The sequence below is a fragment of the Tenrec ecaudatus genome, chromosome 1 (assembly GCF_050624435.1).
Source record: "Tenrec ecaudatus isolate mTenEca1 chromosome 1, mTenEca1.hap1, whole genome shotgun sequence".
In the NCBI taxonomy this organism is placed as follows: Eukaryota; Metazoa; Chordata; class Mammalia; order Afrosoricida; family Tenrecidae; genus Tenrec; species Tenrec ecaudatus.
Genome location: NC_134530.1, coordinates 244,922,669 through 244,936,788, shown reverse-complemented (window position 1 = coordinate 244,936,788; position 14,120 = coordinate 244,922,669). Strand labels below are relative to the sequence as shown.

The following is a 14,120-nucleotide window of genomic DNA, read 5'->3' as shown; positions in this document are numbered from 1 at the left end:
TGAGAAATGTGATGCCATATCTGTAATAAAGATATCCTCATTCATTATTCAAACAAACAAACAAACAAACAAACAAGGAGTGTGTCAAGAACTGAGCTACAGTGGGATCGTGAAAGGGAGAGAGGGTCGGATGGTTGGTTCTCTTTAGGGGCATTGGCTGCACAGACCATGTGGGGGCTTGAGAAGAGAAGCGATTTATCAGAAGCTGCTACCAGAAACTCTAGAAGTCTGCATCTTTTCTAGAGGTCATTCCTTTTATGTTCCAGGAGTGCTCGCCCTACGCAGCCCACCTCTACGATGCCGAGAACCCCCAGACAGCCCTCCGGAGCCTTCCTGGCCTCTGCTCCGACTACTGCTCGGCCTTCCACTCGAACTGCCACTCTGCCATCTCCCTGCTGACCGGTGAGCGTCGCCTCCAGGCGGCCCTGGGCAAGGATGGAGCCCACTTCTGTCGCCTCCTCAAGCTTCCTGACCAGGACTACTGCTTCCCTAACGTCCTGAGGAACGGCCATCTCAATCGCAACCTGGGCGTGGTGGCCGAAGACCCGCAGGGTTGCCTGCAGCTCTGCCTGACGGAGGTGGCCAACGGGCTGAGGAACCCCGTCTCCATGGTGCACGCGGGGGACGGCACCCATCGCGTCTTTGTGGCAGAGCAGGTAGGCGTGGTATGGGTCTACCTGCCTGATGGGAGCCGCCTGGCACAGCCCTTCTTGGACCTCAAGAGCCTCGTGTTGACCACTCCATGGATTGGGGATGAGAGAGGCTTCTTGGGGTTGGCTTTTCACCCTGACTTTCGCAACAACCGCAAGTTCTACATTTATTATTCCTGTTTGGGCGAGAAGAAGTTGGAAAAGATCCGCATCAGCGAGTTGAAGGTTTCTCGGGGCGATCCCAACAAAGCTAACCCCAAATCAGAAAGGTGAGACACACCCCTAAGAATCGTATCTGCTCTCTGATGCCAACCAACCCTTTGAGGTAGGGGAACCTTACTGGGTTTAAGTAGTCCTCGTGGTGCTGTTGGGTACGTCTTGGACCGGTAAGCCACCAGGGTGGCGTTTCAAAGCCAGCAGCTGCTCCTCAGGAGAAAGGTGAGGCTGGCTACTACCGAGAAAAGTTTCGGAAAGCCTATGTTGGATCGCTGTGGGTTCGCATTGCCTGGATGGCAGCGGACTTGTGTGCCTCCTCCCACCCCCCAGAGGAAAGTTACTGGTGTTAAAGCCTCTAGCTTATATATTGACAAAGGAGCGTTGCTGATAAATGAGGACGACCTAAGTTAAACTCTTGGGTAAAAGTCATCATGAGCTATCGCCTTTATGTGACAGTTATCCTAGTCCGTGTCGATGTATTGTTCATGACATTTAAATATCGTGTTTTTGTTATGAGCTGCCACTGAGTCAGCATCTGCGCTATGGTGACTCTGTGCACACTGGGACCCTATCCTGCTTGGTCCTGTGCCATACCCATGATTGGCTAGGGATCTGACCATTGTCATCTACGATTTTTACTGAGTTTTGGAAGTAGGTTACCAGGACTTTCTTCCTAGTTCGGCTTAGTCTGGAAGGTCTATTACAACGTGTTTAGCATCATCGCAATGCACATACGAGGCGCACTGGTTAGAAATCAAGATCAGGTCTCCCACAGAGGGCAGGACTGTGGCCATGGGCCCTCCAGGACCCTCACAGAAATATGAGGGTGAGTCCCAAAGGATTGCTGCTACGGTCCTAGTCATATGGGCATGGGTTTGTTTATTACAAACAACATGTGATTAAACGTGCCTCTGCGATCAGTGGTTGGCTGCAGGATACATCTCTTAGCTATATCCTTGTCTTGAGTCTCTTTAGGAAGATGTCTTCAAGAGCAAAGGTTCTTATTAAGACAGTCGCGTCTCAGGGCGTCAGCTGGGTCTTTTCAAGTTCATGGCAAAGAGGTCAGCTCAGAAGGATGTGGTAACTATTTGGGGGATGTATCAAGGGATCATCTTGGTAGTTTTTCTCAGAGGAAATAAGATGACCACAGGGATTTATTATGAAGACGGTTAAGAAAGTGGACAACTACACTGGTGAGAAAAAGGCCAGGAAAGTGGTGCTGAGGAATTGCCTCGCGTCATGGCCATGCATCTGTGCCTTCTGCAAGGGTAGCAAGGGCTGTCAGACAAGCGTTTCCTTGGGAGATCGTAACTCATCCACCCTAAAGCCCTGCTCTTGCCACTTCAGACTTTTTTTGTTCCCTAAATTCAGAGAACATTTGAAAGAAGATAATCAGAGCCCATGAGAATGTGCAAACTGCTGTCAGACAGGGCGGAAATGGGAGAGAACACCGTCGTTCAGGGAAGAGTTCTTGATGCCGTTAGTCGATGCTGACTCATACTGACCCCCAGTGCCTTTCCAAGATGGTAACTATCTACGGGAATAGAAAGCCCAGTCTTTCTCCTGTGAACCTGCTGGTGGTTTTGAACTGCTGACTATGGGAATTGCAGCTCAATACGTAACCACTACACCACCAGGGCTCCATTCAGATAAAGATTAGAGAGCCAGAATCAGTGCCTCCGGGAGGATACCGACCTGGATGAAACATATGTTAAGGACAATAGTTTCACCTTTTGATGTTGTTGTGTAATCAACCATTTTGTCGCAACTCTTTTATTTACTTGTATGCCGTTGTTGGAAGCCACTCAATCAATTCCAACTCAGCCACCCCACGTGACAGTGTAGAACTTCGTATATGGTGTGCTTGGCTGTAATCTTTTTTTTTTTAATCTGTCTCAAAATGACCAAACTTTGACTTTTAATTTTTAGCTTCAATCTCTATAGAAGCAGACCTCTTGGATGTTCTTCCCTAGAGTCGCTGGAAGCGTTTAGACCACGAACCTTTGGTTAGAAATCTAGCACTGTTGTGGTCCAGGACTTCATCGAATACAAATATAACAAAACTCAGCGCTGTCCAGCCAATTCCATATAGACTTCCCAAGGCCTTCTAGAAGCAGATAACCACTCATTTCATGGCGTGCAGATCTTTTGGGAGCAAGTAGGCTCATCCGCCTCTCACGGGGCAGCAGTGGGTTTGAACCCTGGACCTTAGGGTTAGCAGTCAAATGCTCACCCTACAGCACCACCAGGGCTCCCTTACAGTAGCAGCCTCTAATTATTGTGTGGCCATTAGCTCTCCGGCCTGTTACCTCCTGTGTAGGGACACTCATCTTTCCAGGCACAAGGCCATAAAGCTGTGGCATCATGGCCAGTTTGAGGACACCTGACTGACCCACCTCATACTCTCTCTGCTCCCCCATCCTGCCCTCCCCTCCTGCCTTCTGCTTTGTCTTTCTTTTCCTGGGTGGACAGGATGTAAAAGAACATGAAGAACCGATTGACTAACCTTTGCTCGGCCTCTCAGGGGCGGGGACAGAGAGTTCGGATGGAGCAGAGAGCGAGGCCAAGTTCCGAAGAAGGGTGGTTGTTAGCATGGTGGAGTCTAAGGTCCATGGAGCCATTGTTTGAAAGAGAAGCCCAGTCATGCAGGGGACAAGGAGTCCCCACCTACCTACAGGCCGAGCCCTGGAAATTGGAAACCGCTCTTGGCTGCCTTGGACAAATCAGGTCTGGCGTCTCAAGTGGCTGCCGCTTCAGCTTGTGTCAAAGCCTCGTACATGGTTTCTTTTCCTCTTCCAGGATCATCTTGGAGATAGACGAGCCGGCTTCCAATCATAACGGTGGACAGCTTCTTTTTGGCCTGGATGGCTACATGTACATATTCACTGGGGATGGAGGACAGGCTGGAGACCCCTTTGGCAAGTTTGGAAATGCTCAGAACAAGTACGTAAGGTGGAGCAGGGTACCTGCCCTCTTGGGACATTTCAGTTGAGATGGGGATCACTCGCGTGCCAAACCCAATTCACCTCCTGCAACATGTTGTCCCCTTTGTTGAGGCGGCGGGAGGGACATTGGGTTTTCTCTCTATAAATCTCGGGTATAGACGAATGAAGATTAGAACTGCTCTATGTTATGCAGCGTGCCAGGCCAATAAGAGCTCAGAAATTTCAGTGAATATGGTTGCGTGCCATCCATTCATTTCCAGCAAAGTCCTAGAGGGCTGTTATGAGTCCAATTCGATTCAATGGCAGTGGGGTTACTTTTATTTACTTTTGTTATAGGACAAAGTAAAACTGCTCCATATGGTCTCCCAGGCTAGACACGCTACAGGAGCAGACTGTAAAGGGGACCACGGACCTCTTGGTTAGCAGCCGAGCACTTACCCGAAGGCTACTCTGCGTACACTGCAAACCTTGTTACATTGCGCCACGAAATTGTGCTTGGCAGATATTTTGCTTTGAACAAAGTGAAGGCTTTCAGAACTGCTCCGTTGAGCAGGATGGTTGGTGCCATTTTCCAATAGCGTGTGCTCGCTTCCTGCCTCTGTCACATGTTCATAATACTCATATTATGTCCACCCTTTCCCTAGTGCTGCTGCACACTGAATAGACCCCCTCGCCGTCACTGAGTTGATAGCGAGTCTGTAGGCCACAGGAGAGCTGATCTGCGGGGTTTGTGAGTCTGCGACTCTCCGCAGAAACAAAGAGCCTCCTCTTTCTCCCTCGGAGCAGTGGACTGCCGGCACTGCCGGCTTTGAGCTTAGCAGCCAATTTCCTGACACAGTGCACAACCAGGGCTCCTTGGTGGACTATCGCAGACTGTCAACCTAACTTTGAAATACATTGGGAAAGCAGAAGACTTACTTTATTGCTGTGATATGGGACTGAGCCCACAATAGCTTTGAGGTAAGCCCGCATTATTAAGATGTTATTTGATACACCAAGCAAGATGTGATCATCCAATTCAAGTCAGCAATGCTATTGACACTTGCTGTATGCCAGGCACTGTAGTAGACCCCATGGACACTTGAGAGGGTTTATCAGAGATCTCGTGGCTTTGGTTCCTCCAGAATCCCAACTCACTGCTGTCGAGTCGATTCTGACTCATAGGGACCCAACCGGACAGGGCAAAACTGCCCCTGGAGGTTTCTGAGACTGTGACTCTTTACAGGAGTAGAAAACCTCATCTTTCTCCCTCGGAGTGGCTGGTGGTTTTAAACTACTGACCTTGTGGTTTGAAAGTCAGCCCCATGTGTAACCACTGTGCTACCAGGGCTCCTGGGCTTGGTTACAGACCACGGAAAGAAATTGAATATCCCCACAGAGTGAGCCACACACATTGTTTGGCTGCCCAGAGCATAGAAACGTTATGCTTACACTAAACTGTAGCATACTATCCAAGTCATTGGGTTGTCTGAGTGGATGGCAACCCATTTGAGGGGTTTTTTGGTTTGTTTATTGAGGATTGTATTAAGTGCAATAAAACCAAACCCAACCCACCACCATTGAGTCCTTCTGACTAGAGAGTCCCTGTAAGACAGGATGGGCCTGCCCTTGTGTGATTCTGAGACTGTAACTCTTTACAGGAGTAGGAAACCTCATCTTTCTCCCTTGAAGTGGCTGGTGGTTTCGAACTGCTGACCTTGTGGTTAGTAGCCTGATGTGTAACCATGATACCACCAGCACTGGTCAGTGTGCAAAAGCATTATGAAAAAGTGTGAAGCAGTATGAGAATTCCCAAAAACGTGACACAGACACACAAAGCGTGCCCATGCTGTTGGAAAAACATGGCACTGAGAGACGCAGGTTTGCCACAGAACCTTTCTTCGGTCTGTAAAAAGGACATTGTCTGGGAAGGGCAGTAACACAGAGGACATTAAAGCGAGGAATGCTTGGGAGAGGTAGTGCCCAGTGGGTGCTTCCTTCATGCGAGCTGCTATTTTAAATACTAGACATGTGTTCAATCATGCGATTCTCATTGCCCCTGAGGTTAAGAACTTTTTATTTGCTTTGTTCCTGGATACATACACCCTAGTCACCTAAATGTCAGTATCAGAACGTCACTCAATAAGTAGTGTTAGAGTGGATGGCTCTTATGGGGCGCAGGTATCACGATATGTATTTCCCCAGCAAGGACACTGAGGCACACAGGAGTAAAAGAGTGTGTGCAGAGTCTCCCACAAATAAGTGTAGAACCAGACTTTAAACTTAGATGCTCTGGCACCAGAGCCTAATGATGCTATATAATGATGCTGTATTGCTTAGATCAAGGGTAAACGAACCTCTCTCTGCCTTTGCACCCAAGAGTACCTGGGTTATATTGTTCCCAGTGATAACAACACTGAGGTTAATCATGATAAAAAGCAACCATTTGCTGAATGCGTATGTGCTATAGTTTATTGTGCCAGTCTGGCCGACAAACACAAGTAGGATTAACTGAAGGGCAGAGGGATAAATGGCTCGGTGAGCCTCACCTTGGTTGTTCTGTGCCTCAGTTTAAAGGGGTACACTACCTGTGGGATGCCTAGCTTGTGGACTGTGTCGCTGTAAGTTGAGGTCCCTTTAAGCCCACAAGATTGGAATGTTCATCTCTGGAGCTGGGGACCGACAGTTGATGACAGTTGGGGACCTGCCTTGCTGTTTGCTGCCTGGGTATCTATAACCCAGCTCTCTCTACAGAAGGGGACTGGCAACTGGCGGCTCTCAAGCCTTGAAGGACTGCTAGTGTCTCACTGCTTTATAATTTAACTGTTAATTTCTTATATTATCTATCTGTATATAATTTAACGGTTCATTTCTTGTATTATATATCTATCTTTAAGAATATATTTATATATAATTACTAGCAATCTGGTTTGTCTTTCTAGAGAACCCTGTCCAACACAGTATGTGTATTAGGAATTGCATGGACAACTCTAAGCAAATAACTCTTTTCATGCTTACATCAGCATCACACTGCCAAGCAGAGTCACTCTCCTCTGTTTATAAACGAGGGAGCTGCGGCCCAGAAACCCTTGCCATTGACAGAAGCCCCCTCTTCTTAGGCTGTGGATGACGGAGGGAGCCCAACATCCATTTGCAGCGTCCCTGCATGGATAGAGCCTCTGGTGACTCCCCTGTGACCACAGTCGAGGGACATGAATAGCCTTAATATCAGGTAGTATTGTAGACTCGATTATGGCAGATGTACTTAGGTTGACATGTATTCCTGGATCATTTGATCTACCTTTTGGCCCGTTGTAAATCCAGGATGGGTAAATCTATAGAGACAGGAGCTGGATTAGTAGCTTATGGAGGATATGGAGTAGATATTGGAGAGAAAGGGGGAGTCAACATGAGAAATGTCCAAGGACTGATTGCAGTGGTGATTACTCAATCCTTTAATATGACTGAACTATGGAAGTGTATGAGATGTCAATTATATGTCAATCAAATGACTAAAAAAATAATGAAGTCACTTTGAGCCAGTAAGAAGTAAGTCGGTGGTTCTCAGCCTGTGGGTCATGACCCCTTTGGGTGTTGAATGACCCTTTCACAGGGGTTGCCTGATTCATAACAGTAGCAAAATTGCAGTTATGAAGTAGCAATGAAAATAATTTTAAGGCTGGGGGGTCACCACAACAGGAGGAAAAGTATGACAGGGTCACAGCATTAGGAAGGTTGAGAACCACTGAGGTAAGTAAATAAATAAAAGCTTTCTGTTCTTTCTGCTGACTACAATGCTATATAAGGACAAACTGTTTTTTGTTAAATTATCCCTAAAGACTTTTGTTTTATTTTTATTTATTTATTATCTACACTTTTATTATATATATATATATTTAATCATTTTATTGGGGGCTTGTACAGCTCTTATTACAATCCATACATATATCCATTGTGTCAAGCACATTTGTATATTTGTTGTATAATTTTCAAGATATTTTCTTTCTACTTCAGCCCTTGGTATCAGTTCCTCATTTTTAAGCCTCCCTCCCCGCTTACCCTCCCTTGCGAACCCTTGGTAATTTATAAATGATTATTTTTTCATGTCTAGACATACTGATGTCTCCCTTCACCTACTTTTCTGTTGTCCATCCCCCAGGGAGGGGCTTTATGTAGATCATTGTGATCGGTTCCTCCTTTCTCCCTGCACCTTCCCCTTTCCCTCCTGGTCCCCTTCCCCTCTCATTATTGGTCCTGAGGGGTTTGTCTGTCCTGGACTCCTTGTGTTTCCAGATCTCGGCTGTACCTGTGTACATGCTCTGGTCTAGCCAGATTTGTAAGGTAGAATTGTGGTCATGATAGTCGGGGGAGGAAACATTTAAGGATTAGAGGAAAGGATGTTTCATTGGTGCTATACTGGGCTCAGACTGGCCCATCTCTTCCTTGGGACCCTTCTGAAAGGGCATGTCTAATCGACTACAGATGGGCTTTGGGTCTACACTCTGCCCTCCCAATATGATTCACATCGATATGATTTTTTGTTTTGTTTTGTTTTGGGTTTTTGATGCCTGATAGCTGATCCCAGGACAAACAGCTTTTAAAAAGTCAGGATATGATTTATTGAGCCCTGATCTCTGGGCTACATTAGTAAATCCAAGATTCATTCTTGGTTATGATTCATTCCATAACATTGGCTTCATTAGTTTCAGAATTCAAGACTGATGGAAAGATCAGCTGTTGAGCTAACTCTGGGCCTTCATCAAGCTGAAAGCTTGATGACGCCATGATGTTTGGCTAACCTTGAAAATCTCAAACCATGCTCAATTCCAGCTGTAGCAGTTAGCACAGCAATGGCGATCCTATGACCTTCTTCCACGCATTGCTGGGCTTCAGCCAGAGTTTCTTCATCCAGGTTGCCTCATCTTTGAGGTCTTCCCCACCTTCACCAAAGTGCCTGATTCATCCAAACACTGTTGTTTTATGTGGGGTAACATGCCCTTAAAGTAGTTGCTAAGCTTCCATGATTTTCCATTTGACCTCTGTTAAAAATGTTGGTATTAACCTTGACCTCAAATTAATTTCCACCCCTCATTCCATGGTACAAAAGTTATTCTCTTTTTGAAGATACCCTATGGAGGCTAAGACACATGCATTATTGGGAGAACTTGTCAGCAGCCATATGCCGATCACAAAGAGACATATTTAAACATGTTTTGTTTAGAATAAGCCCATGTATGTTCTCATAGTTCACTCAGTTATAATGCCCAGCAGATTGATTTTTGTTATAATATGTTTAAGGACTCATCATTGTTCTTTATGGCTGCATAATATACCATTGAATGGCTATACTACTTTTTGTTTATCCACTCATGTGGATGAAAGGCACTTAGGTGGTTTGCATTTTTAAAAAATATTGTAAATAGTGCTGCAACAAATGTAGGCATGCAAAACAAAAGCATTCATTGTATGAGATGGAACCTATGAGAACGCCATTCCCGCTTCTACACTACAAATATAGACGCTGAAATTTGCACAGGGACCCTTAGACCAGGATTACACCAAACCTCTGTACCCTAGTTCTCTTGGAGCCAAGGATAGGGATGTTAACAGCTTAAAAAATAACAGGTATGTCTAGTCAATCTACTCACGGTGAGTTGGTGTATAACATAGAGTTGTGCTCCAAAGGATTTTCAATGGCTGACTTTTTTGGGAAGTAGCCAGGCCTTTCTTCCAACACACCTCTGGGTGGACTCAAACTTTTGGTTAGCAACAAATATGTTAACCAGGGACTCTATCTTAACAGCGTATGTATGCTGATGTGTGTTGTTTAACATCTGATTGAGCAATATCCAACCACATGTTCGTCCATGGACAGAACACCCAGCAGTCTGAGTGCCAGGACCCCCGACTCACATCTTGAGGCCAGAGCCCAGTTTTGTCAGGTTACTTCCTCGTCTGTGGTGATGGAGACCCAAGTACAAGCTAACAATCCCCTTCCTGCTCAGCTCCCACACCTCGGTGGGACTTGTCCCTGCTCTCCAGCCAATGTGGTCCTCTAGGAAAGGTATGTACTGGGTATCCTAACCCTGGCTCAGGTGACCTCAGTCCCGTTGACCTGCGCTTTCCCTTCCCTGGGCAGGTTCTCTTGGCCGAGTTGGCTTAGCCCAGAAGCAGTGCAGCTGGGTGACAGACAACGTGTTCAGTGCAACTTGCCAAGGCTGCACAAGGTATACGGCCCGACATGGTGCAGCTAAGACCCTAGTCTCCGGGTGTGTGCCTCGGCTAACCTTCCTGTGTGACCTTCTTCCTTTCAGAAGCTCCCTCCTGGGAAAGGTGCTACGGATCGATGTAAACGGGGCCGGTTCAGAGGGCAAGCGATACCGAATTCCTCCGGACAACCCCTTTGTGTCCGAGCCAGGGGCACACCCCGCTGTCTACGCCTTTGGGGTCAGGAACATGTGGCGCTGTGCCGTGGACCGCGGAGACCCCATCACCCGGCGGGGCCGCGGCCGGATCTTCTGTGGGGATGTCGGCCAAAACAGGTTTGAAGAAATCGACCTCATTGTTCAAGGTGGAAACTATGGCTGGAGAGCAAAGGAAGGGTTTGAATGTTACGACACAAAGCTGTGCCACAATGCGTCTTTGGGTGAGTTCGAAGCTCTTGGAGAAGTGAGTGGGCCCTGGGAGGAAGGGAGGAGAATCCGAGAGTGTCCATGGCCCAGATTTGTTATTGGAGTTCAAGTGGGTCCCAGACCCCATCTGACACCGCCCCCTCACCCCCATCGGACTATTGGCTGGCTTTGGAAGAAGATTGCCAAGTGGTTCTTCTTAGTCTTAGTCTGGAAGCTCGATAGAGACCCGTTTAGTATCATAGGAACTTGCACGGTGGCTGTCCTGAAGGTGCATTGAACAAGAATTGAACCTGGGCTCCTCTGAACCACCAATGCCTCATGGCAGGTTCTTGAAAGGGTTCCTTTACGAGTGCTCTGGGCCGGTGCTTCTCAGAGTGTGGTCCTGCAACTACAGGTCCCTGAATCACCGCTGGGGGTGCTTGTTAAAAAGTAGATTCCCGCGCACCTCCTCAGACCTGCTGGGCTTGGTTCTTGGGTGGACTGAGAACAGAGGAAGGATTTAAGAATATTTTAATTTCTTACACATGTATTTAGGCCAAGTGTTTTAAGAGCTACTTCAGAAGGAAAACCAGTGGCTCGTGTTAGAGGGCGGCCTGGTGGAGTGTGAGTTACACCTTGGGCTCCCCACCCTAGGCCAGGGGAATGGCAATCACTAGCAGAGAAAGATGAAGCTCATTCTGTCCCCAGAGATTGACAGCCTTGGGGACAGGGACTATTCTACTCTGTTAGAGGGTGGCTGTGAGTCAGAATCAGCTTGATGGCAGGGCGTTTGGTTTTTGAGGGTTTGCCTTATCACATTATTTAGCCTTTCTCTGGATTCTAAGCTACAAAGCCACAGAATAAAGCTCAAGGATGGGCAGAAACAGACTGAGGACCACAAAGCTGGTCTAGGACGAGAGAGCGCTTCCTTCTGTTATACCAGAAGGCTTCAAAACGTTCATGAAAAAATGACATGATCTTTTAATTCCACCTGACATGAACTTCTACAACCCATCCCCGGTGATAGGGTTGCCTCAAGTTACCCCGACGCTTCTACAACCAGCAGCAACCAAGTTACAAAGTAGGGATCCAGACCCACACTCTTTCCCCGAGCCTCACATCTGAGTAGCTACCATATCAACCTTAGAGGAAAACTTCGGTAGGTGGATTCCCATTAGAGAGCCCTGGGGTGCAGAGGGCTACCAGTGGAAACGTCAGCAGTTTGAACCCCCCAGGTGCCCCATGAGAGAAAGATGAGACTGTTTCAGTAAAGATGTACAGCCTACAGGGGGTTCTCTTCTGTCCCATAGGGACGCTATGAGTTGGTTTCCTTTGGGATTTGGCCTCCCAGATGGGAGAAAATTTGTATTTCTCCTCTGCCTGCAGATGGCAGTCACATGGGAAGCTCACACAACCAGTGGCTAGTCTGCTGAGTAAGATAACCTTGGCTGCCTGTTCTACTGAAGATCAAGAGCTAAGGCACCTCCTGTGGTTCAGGTACCAGGCACCTGGATTCAACAGTCCCTCTCTTCCTTCTCGAAACTCCCACTTTTGGCCGTGACTATTATTCTCTTTCTTTGTGCCCTGACAGAGGACATCCTGCCGATCTATGCATATGGCCATATGGTGGGGAAGTCGGTCACTGGAGGATATGTCTATCGTGGCTGTGAATCCCCAAACCTCAGTGGCCTCTACATCTTCGGAGACTTCATGAGTGGGTATGGAAGGGTTGGTGCCCCGCTTCTCTTTATTTTAAATGTTCTTATGGAAGTCTAACGTATGTATGAAGGATCTTTAAAAACTTTGTGGAAAAATTCCATTATCTTTTAATTTCATTTTCCCATGAACTTTTGAAGCCTCTTCGAGAATTTGGCTTATCACATTATAAATATTAAAAACAAAGCTTTTTATGTTGAGTTAGGTGAATGTTCACAGAGCCAGATCATCAGTTTTACATTCAACAATTCATACTCACGTTGTTTTAACTCACCCATGGAGTCCCCTCAGGCTGCTACCACTTTACTTCCACGACTTCCACCCAGTTTCTGGTTTCCATTCCTCCCCGTTTGCTAACCCTCCCAGCACTGCCCTGGGCTGAACGCTACCCCTTGGACCTTAAGTAGTTGATTGTTCTAATGAGAAAGTAAGTTCAGTGCCAGACCTGAAGGGGACTGATGGTTCTAGTCTTGGTGCGTGTGTGTGTTACCAGCCTCTATCTGATTAATAAGCCTGACCACTTTTATGGTTTGAGTTCTGTTCCAAATTTTTAAAGGCAGAGATGGATGAAGTGTTGCAAATAATCACAACAGTATTGTCACAAACCTTATTAAGACAGAACATTTCTCCCATTCTAGAAGCTTCCTTCTTACTTATTTCCTGTCAACACCATCACCTCCTCCCCCTCACACACACACACACACACACACACACACACACACACACACACCAGCAAGCGTTAACCTCTGTTGACTCTCTCATCACTGATTGCTTTTGCATCGGGGAGTTTGTGCAGTACAAAATCACACACTATACACTTGCTTTTGTTTTTTATTTCACTCCATATAATGTCTATGAAATTCATCAATGATCATATCTATCAGTAGTTTGTCTTTCTATTGCTTTGTAGTATTTTATTGTATGGATACACTGCAACTTATTAAATTTTTTCTCCTGTTGATAGACATGACAACTGTATCCAGTTTGAGGATGCTATAAATAAAGTGCCATGATTTTTCATAGATTTCAATGTATAGGTCTTGTCGATTTCAGTATTTAATTTTTTGGGATGGTATTGTGAATGATGTTTTGATAAATGTCAGATTCTGGTTATTCACCGCTACTTTATAGAATGTGGAGATTAAGTGCTTGGCTGTTAACTGAAAGGCTGGCAGTTAGAAGCCACCAGCTACTCCTGCACACACGCACACACGCACGCACACACGCACGTGCACATGCATGCACACACGCACACACATGCACACGCACACATGCATGCACACCCACATGCACGCATACGCGAGCACACACGCACGCACACACACACGCACGCACGCACACCCACACGCACACACACACATGCACACACACACGCACACACACTCACACACAGAGAGGATTGGCAGCCTAGCCGAACTCACTGGTTCTAGCTGCTTTTTGTTGATTCCATTGGATTTTAATGTAGAAGATAGTTTTGCCTATGAATGTAGGTAATTAATTTTTTTATTGGGATACTTTTATTATGTATTTTATTGCTATATGTTCAGATTTAAACCTTCAGTATAGGTTTGAATAGCAGTGAGGGAAAGAAAGGAATAATTATGATTTAAAATTGTTCTTTGAATGTGCCCTTTATAAAATTGAGAAAGTTTCTTTCTATGGTTGCTGAAGGTATGTATTAGGTATGGAAATTGATTTTTTTCTCAAGTGATTTTATGCAGTTATTGAAAGGATTGTGCAGTTATTTCCTTTTCAAATGTTAATGTGGTGAATTGCACTATGATTTTCCATTGTTAAAGCTGTATCACATTCCTGGAATAAGCACCGCTGGAGTATTATGTATTGTTCTTGTATAGGTTGCTGGATTCCATTTGCTAACATTATAGGAAAGTATTTCTCATCTTCAGCTATCTTGAAGAGTTTGTGTAAAACTGGTATTATTTCTTCTTAGATGATTCTTCCTTATAAGTGAAGCCACTTGGGGCTGGAGTTTCCTTTGTAGA

The 14,120-nt window shown here is 46.1% G+C and overlaps 1 protein-coding gene across 1 annotated transcript in view; it reads left to right on the top strand.

Moving 5' to 3' along the window:
• Positions 1-14,120, top strand: part of HHIPL2 (HHIP like 2) — a 35,017-nt gene that overhangs the window by 2,594 nt on the left and 18,303 nt on the right. Inside the window, exons 2-5 of the mRNA XM_075542644.1 lie at positions 267-919; positions 3,666-3,809; positions 10,105-10,436; positions 11,993-12,119. Of these exons, the coding sequence (XP_075398759.1) occupies positions 267-919; positions 3,666-3,809; positions 10,105-10,436; positions 11,993-12,119 (1,256 nt within the window). The remainder of the gene's footprint in view (positions 1-266; positions 920-3,665; positions 3,810-10,104; positions 10,437-11,992; positions 12,120-14,120) is intronic.